This window comes from Cebidichthys violaceus, unplaced genomic scaffold (assembly GCF_023349555.1).
Source record: "Cebidichthys violaceus isolate CVI_PGR_0920_01 unplaced genomic scaffold, fCebVio1.0.p SCAF_103, whole genome shotgun sequence".
Classification (NCBI taxonomy): Eukaryota; Metazoa; Chordata; class Actinopteri; order Perciformes; family Stichaeidae; genus Cebidichthys; species Cebidichthys violaceus.
In genome coordinates this window covers 330,001-337,613 of record NW_027176267.1, presented here as the reverse complement: position 1 = coordinate 337,613, position 7,613 = coordinate 330,001, and the positions used below count along the sequence as shown (strand labels likewise).

Below are 7,613 nucleotides of genomic sequence, written 5' to 3'. Positions count from 1 at the left end.
CTCCCGTCTGTCTCTCCTCCTGTCTGTCTCTCCCCCTGTCTGTCTCTCCTCTTGTCTGTCTCTCCCCCTGTCTGTCTCTCCTCTTGTCTGTCTCTTCCCCTGTCTGTCTCTCCTCCTGTCTGTCTCTCCCCCTGTCTGTCTCTCCTCTTGTCTCTCCTCCTGTCTGCCTCTTCCCCTGTCTGTCTTTCCTCCTGTCTGTCTCTTCCCCTGTCTGTCTCTCCTCTTGTCTCTCCTCCTGTCTGTCTCTCCTCCTGTCTGTCTCTGGAGGAGGTTCTTCACCCTGAACCCCCCCCCCCCCCCCCCCCCCCCCCCCCCCATCACCTCCATGTTAATTGAGGTGTGAGGTATGAGGGTCACATGACTCTCAGTGTGGACCAGGAGACGCCCTGTTGTCTCCTCAGACCGTCTGTCCTCTGGAGACATCGAACATGAGACGATAAGCTGCTGAAGAATCCGTGGTAAGACATCAGCTGCTGTTTGGTCTCTGAGACATATTTTAATATTTCATCTTTGTGTGTTTTTGTTTTAACGTAGAGTTTGTGTTTTTATTTGTGCGACATGTTTGTGTGTTTTTGTTCCATATTTAAAGTTTTGTTGACTATTTGTGACATTTTTGTTGATATTTTTTGCTCCATTTTGATCAATATTTGCACATTCAGGACACTTTTCTTCACATTAATTACATATTTGCTATATTTTTGCCTTTTTCTTCACTTGATATATATATATACACACACACACACACACACACACACACACACACACACACACACACACACACACACACACACACACACACACACACACTATATTTGTTTGTGTCCTCTAGGTGTGTCACGATGTCTCCCAGGAGGATGGAAACCAAACCGGTGATCTTCTGTCTGAAGACGCTGCTGCTGCTCTACTGCCTCGTCTTCTGGGTGAATATTTCATATTTACACAGTTTAGATGTAGTTATATGTATTTAGATGGAGTTATATGTATTTAGATGGAGTTATATGTAGTTAGATGTATAACACTGAATGTAGTGATGTCAGAGGTTCTAAATATGAATGTAAGGACGTGACTCTCGTCTCTTCTTCACGTCTTTGTGTCACTTTGTCACTCTGCTGTCAGAGCTCATGATAGTCATGTGACACGCACACACACACACACACACACACACACACACACACACACACACACACACACACACACACACACACACACACACACACACACACACACACACACACACACACACTGTAACCTGTAGCCCCTCCCCCTCAGGTGACAGGTGTGGTCCTGGTCTCAGTGGGTCTGTGGTGGAGGTTCATGTTGGGTCCGTACACGTCTCTGATCTCCAGCGGTCCGTCTAACGCGCCGTACGTCCTCACGGCCACCGGGGGAGCCATCGTGCTGTTTGGACTGTTCGGCTGTTTCGCCACCTGTAGGGGGCGCTGCTGGATGTTAAGACTGGTACTACTACTACTACTGTGTACAAGTACTACTACTACTACACCTGTAGGGGGTGCTGCTGGATGTTAAGACTGGTACTACTACTACTACTACTACTACTACTGTGTACAAGTACTACTACTACTACTACACCTGTAGGGGGCGCTGCTGGATGTTAAGACTGGTACTACTACTTCTCTGTACAAGTACTACTACTACACTGTACAAATACTACTACTACCATTACACCTCTTTGTATGTTTTGTGTGTAACTAAAGCTGTTAGATAAATGCAGTAGAAGTACTTCAAATGTGTACTTAATGACTGTAAATGTACTGTGATCTCTCTTCAGTACGCAGTGTTTCTGTCTCTGGTCTTCATGACCGAACTCGTCGCTGGAATCTCTGGATTCGTCTTTCGCCACGAGGTTAAAATACAAATACACGTGTGTATATATATATATATATATATATATATATATATTATATTAACTTAAAAACAGCACTATTCATCATCTATGTGATCAGATTAACATGGATTAAAGGGACGGTTAGATTAAAGACACGGTCGGATTAACATGGATTAAAGGGATGTTCGGATTAAAGGGACAGTCAGATTAACATGGTCAGATTAACATGGATTAAAGGGACGGTTAGATTAAAGGGACGTTCAGATTAAAGGGATGATCGGATTAACATGGTCAGATTAACATGGATTAAAGGGACGGTCAGATTAAAGGGACAGTTAGATTAAAGAGACGGTCAGATTAACATGGATTAAAGAGACATTCGGATTAAAGGGACATTCTTGTGACACTAACACTGTGTTTAACTGATTTATTTCAGATTAAAGAGACTTTCCTGACGACGTACAGCGAGGCTGTGATGAGATACGATGGACGAGACGACAGGAGTCTGGCCGTGGACGGAGTTCAACGTAGAGTCAGTGATTCATTCATGTTGGGTTCTAGAACTGTGGGGTTCCTCAGGGTTCCACTCTGGGTCCTCTACACTTTTAGGAATCTATAACATGTGTAATGTGTCGTCTCATTGTTCCATAAACCACCAGAACTGTTGTTACGGTCCGGTTCTACGCTGATGATACACTGATTTATGTCACTTAAATGTGGACATGATGTCACCATTAAAGATGGCGTCCATTGTTCTCTGTTCTCAGTGTCTCTGCTGTGATGGTTTCTGTGGTTCTCTGTGTTCCCAGTGTCTCTGCTGTTATGGTTTCTGTGGTTCTCTGTGTTCCCAGTTGCTGTGCTGTGGGGTCCATAACTACACCAGTTGGTTGAGCTCTCTTTATTTCCCCGTCGGAGGGATTCCCTCCAGCTGCTGCGTCACTTTCTCCGACTGCAGCGCCGCCGACCTAAAGGACGCAACAATGGCCGCTCGTAAAGTCCACAAGCAGGTCAGGATATACATGACATGACAGTAAAAGCATTCAGTGAATGAAGTACTGAATGAAGTACTGAATGTACTACCTGTTTCTTCAGGGTTGTTATGAGTTGGTGACGTCGGTCATCGAGGGAAACTTAGGAATCATTGCCGGAGTGACGTTCGGAGTCGCCTTCTCTCAGGTACAACACCTACGCAGTACTAGTACACAGGAGTACCACATTGTGACATCACAGAGACAGACAGCCAATCAGGAGTGAGCTCCCCGTGTGTCGATGACGTCATGAGTGTCTCTTGTCTCAGCTGATAGGAGTGTCTCTGGCCTGCTGCCTGTCTCGCTTCATCAACGCCAACCAGTACGAGATGGTGTGAGACAGGTACACACACACACACACACACACACACACACACACACACACACACACACACACACACACACACACACACACACACACACACTCACACACTAAAACAGCTGCTCTGTTTTCTTTGTCTTCCAGAAGAGAGACAAGGTTCTTTCATGAAGCTTCACCATCAATTACTAAAATTCATTTACCCTCATCTCGTAGTACTCAGTAGTACTCAGTACTACACATATTTGTACTTGTTTATGAGTTTGTGTTGATGCTGTGAAACATCATGTGATGAGAAAATAAAAGTCAAAAGTTTTCCTTTAAAACTTGAAGAAGATCCACGAGACGAAACATCATAAAATTACACAAATACAAAGTGGAGAAAAACCTAATTTAATATACAAACATGAAGTCCTTTCAGTCAGTAATAGTATAAATGTATCAGCTAATTAAGAGCTTGAACAGACTTGTGAATAACAACAAACAATAAGTAAATAAACATGTAACCAGTGAAATACAACCGGAGTCTGGTGAGAGCTCTGTCAACGGGGCGTGGCTTTACGGCCTACCAGGTGACATCACACGCTGTGATTGGCTGCGTCTGGAGGTTTGGTCTCTCGTGGTAAGCCCCGCCCTCCTGCTCCGTCCATGAAGAGCTAAGACCTGATCCTCATACTAATCCTCTTAGTGGTCTTAAGTCTGGACTGAGACCTCCACCATGATGTAAGGACCAGGACCAGGACCTTTGACCTGAAGACCCAGTTCCACTTCCCATGGGAGGACTCCACTCGGTCCTCTCTAAACTCACCTGTAGAGCCGCTACAAGCAGCACATCGTCCACCTGTGAAGCTATTTATATCCTACATATAAATATATGTATATATAGATATATTCATGTGTTTTCATATCAGATGGATATTTAAAGTGTCAGAGCTGAAGATTAAATGTCAATAATCAGATGAACACATGAAGACTTTCTGTGTTTATGATTCATAATAAACGACTCACCTATCACATCATCATGAAACTTTATTTACACTTTGTCAACGTCATCATAAAACTTTATTTACACTTTGTCAACGTCATGAAACTTTATTGACACTTTGTAAATGTCATCATAAAACTTTATTGACACTTTATAAATGTCATAAAACTTTATTGACACTTTGGTCATCATAAAACTTTATTTACACTTTGTCAACGTCATGAAACTTTATTTACACTTTGTCAACGTCATCATAAAACTTTATTTACACTTAGTCAATGTCATCATAAAACTTTATTTACACTTTGTCAATGTCATCATAAAATGTAATTTACACTTTGGTCATCATAAAACTTTATTTACATTGCCAACGTCATGAAACTTTATTTACACTTTGTCAACGTCACCATGAAACTTTATTTACACTTAGTCAATGTCATCATAAAACTTTATTTACACTTTGTCAACGTTATCGTGAAACTTTATTTGCACTTTGTCAACGTCAACATGAAACTTTATTTACACTTTGTCAACGTCATGAAACTTTATTTACACTTTGTCAACGTCAACATGAAACTTTATTTACACTTTGCCAACGTCATGAAACTTTATTTATTTACTGCTTTGGGGTTCCATAAAATGGAAATACCTCAAAATTGTGAAAAAGTACAATACTTGAGTAAATGTATGTGTGAGTAACAGAGTAAGTGTAAGTTCCATGAATAAGATGTTTTGAATACATGTAGTATTTAAATACATATTATAAATACATGTATTTAAATACACGTAGTATATAAAGCTCTCAGTTGTCTCAGATCCAGTGAACCAGAACATGATGTATTTATATACATGTAGTATATGAATACATGTAGTCTATAAATACACGTAGTATTTAAAGCTCTCAGCTGTCTCAGATCCAGTGAACCAGAACTTGATGTATTAATATATGTAGTATATAAATACACGTAGTATTTAATACATGTAGTATATAAAGCTCTTAGCTTTTCTCAGATCCAGTGAACCAGAACATGATGTATTAATACATGTAGTACATAAATACATGTAGTATTTAAAGCTCTCAGCTGTCTCGAATCCAGTGTACCAGAATAATCTCCGGCTGATCTCCAGTAAACCGATTAACAGATCTGAGTTTGAATGAGAAGCAGAGAAGAAGAAACAAGGAGGAAAAGAAGAAGAAACAAGGACTACCGCAAACGAGAAGAAAAGTAGAAGCTTCATTTTTAATCTGAGAATCTGAGAATCAACACTTCTGATCTCGAACCCGTCTGTTCGTCTTCGTCCTCTGATCCTCTGGTACCTGCTGTCCTCCTCTTAGCTACTAAATGCTAACTGCTGCTAGTTTAGCTTCATAGTTAGCTGTATTTAACCTGTTGTTAGCTCATTTAACTTCTTTATTTTAGCCTGTGACTCAACCTGGAGATAAAATATCTCTAGTTTAGATTTGGTTGAATCTATTTAGCTTAGCTTCATAGCTTTAACTAGCTGCTAAGTTAGCTTAGCTTTGATTTTCTTGTGTTATACTGTAGTTTGGCTGGTTGCAATATTAGCTTGACTGTGATTTAACATTAGTTTCAGCTGTAATTTATCTTGTGTATAATCTCACTGGCTAGCCTACAAGTTAGCCTGGCTGTAGCTATATTTAGCTGTTAAGTTAGTTTAGCCGTAAATTAGCTTGGCTTAAGTGTAGTTGTAATTTAGCTAACTTGGCCGAAACCTAGCTTGATTATAATTTAGTTTTGTTGGGATTTAGCGTAGTTGTAAATTAGCCTGGCTATAACTTAGCCTAAATAAAACTTAGCCTAGCTGTAAATTAGCCTTGCTTTTCCTTAGCCAAGCTATAACTTAGCCTAAATATAACTTAGGCTAGCTGTAACTTAGCCTTAATAAAAGTTAGGCTAGCTGTAACCTACCCTAGCATAGCATTAGTGTTTTTGCTATTGAAGTATAATAAGCTAGCTGTTAGCGCCTCACAATGGCTTCAGAAGAAGATGTGTTCTCAGATCAGACTCCTCTGAGAGTAGAGGAGGAGGAAGAGGTGGAGGAGGAGGAAGGTGACAAGGAGGAAGAGGAAGAGGAAGATGGACGCATCTTCAACACCTGGATGCAGCGCTACAGAGGGGGGAGTCAGAACAAGACGAGGGAGGAGGAGGAAGAGAAGGAGGGAGAGGAGAAGGAAGGAGGAGAGGTGGGAGGAAGAGCTGAGAGCCAATTGGATCCTCCGGTCAGAAGGAGGACGGACAGACGAGCGTCTCTACCGTGTCCCGTAAAACAACTACGTCTTTATGTCGGCCATTTTGCAATTAAATTGATTTAATGTATGTGAATAACCATCTGTCTCTCACTGTCTCTCTGTTTCTGTCTCTCTCTGTCTCTCTTTCTATCTGTCTCGCTCTCTTTCTATCTCTCTCTTTCTCTCTGTCTCTTTCTCTCTGTCTCTTTCTCTCTGTCTCTCTTTCTATCTGTCTCTCTGTCTCTCTTTCTCTCTCTCTGTCTCTCTGTCTCTCTTTCTTTCTATCTGTCTCTGTCTGTCTGTCTGTCTCTCTCTCTCTGTCTGTCTGTCTGTCTCTCTCTCTGTCTGTCTCTGTCTGTCTCTCTCTCTGTCTGTCTCTGTCTGTCTCTCTCTCTCTGTCTGTATCTCTCTATCTCTCTGTCTGTCTCTGTCTCTGTCTGTCTCTCTCTCTCTGTCTGTATCTCTCTATCTCTCTGTCTCTCTCTCTCTGTCTGTCTCTGTCTCTGTCTGTCTCTGTCTCTCTGTCTGTCTCTCTCTACCTCTCTGTCTCTCTCTCTCTCTCTGTTTGTCTCTCTGTCTCTCTCTTTCTCTTTCTCTCTATCTCTCTCTCTCCAGGCCACCCTGTCCTCCATGCAGCTGTCTCACCTCCACTCCTCCACCCGTCCTCCAGTAACAGCGAGGGTTCTCCTCCATCGCTCCTCCTCCCGTCGTCTCCTTCAGGAGGCCGCCGCCCCCGAGCGCCGCCCCTCCCTCATTCCCACAATCCCCGAGGTCACGCCCCCTGAGAGGCGGAGCCAGTTCAGGAGACGCAACGTGATGTCGTTGGTAGGTAAACGACTTTATGCTAAGCTAACGGCTAACAGATGAATCATACAAACAAAAATAAGAGAACTAAGCAGGAAACCAACTTTTAAATGACTCTTTAAAAAAACAGCTTCCAGGGTTCTAGTCTTTATGCTAAGTTAATGGTGTGTGTGTGTGTGTGTGTGTGTGTGTGTGTGTTACAGAGTGATGCCTACAGTGTGTGTCTCATCTGTCATCATGACTTGAGTCGAGGAGCCGGAGGAACCAGAGAACTGGAGTGTTCACACACCTTCCATAGAGAGGTTACACAAACACACACACACACACACACACACATTACTATACTCAATACTCAAGTAAAGTACCTCAAATGTGTACTT

At 42.1% G+C, this 7,613-nt stretch overlaps 1 protein-coding gene across 3 annotated transcripts in view; it reads left to right on the top strand.

Moving 5' to 3' along the window:
* The first annotated feature begins 292 nt into the window (after positions 1-292).
* Positions 293-7,613, top strand: part of LOC137887646 (tetraspanin-7-like) — a 7,838-nt gene continuing 517 nt past the window's right edge. Inside the window, exons 1-10 of one of the 3 annotated variants that reach the window (XM_068730771.1) lie at positions 293-458; positions 830-920; positions 1,270-1,458; positions 1,790-1,882; positions 2,283-2,378; positions 2,698-2,853; positions 2,939-3,022; positions 3,144-3,217; positions 7,045-7,254; positions 7,437-7,535. In XM_068730771.1, coding sequence (XP_068586872.1) covers positions 840-920; positions 1,270-1,458; positions 1,790-1,882; positions 2,283-2,378; positions 2,698-2,853; positions 2,939-3,022; positions 3,144-3,212 — 768 coding nt within the window. In that variant the 5' untranslated portion in view covers positions 293-458; positions 830-839 and the 3' untranslated portion in view covers positions 3,213-3,217; positions 7,045-7,254; positions 7,437-7,535. Of the gene's footprint in view, positions 921-1,269; positions 1,459-1,789; positions 1,883-2,282; positions 2,379-2,697; positions 2,854-2,938; positions 3,023-3,143; positions 3,218-5,190; positions 6,463-7,044; positions 7,255-7,436; positions 7,536-7,613 lie in introns of those variants that run through there. The other 2 variants (XM_068730779.1, XM_068730787.1) reach the window with 2 other exon arrangements.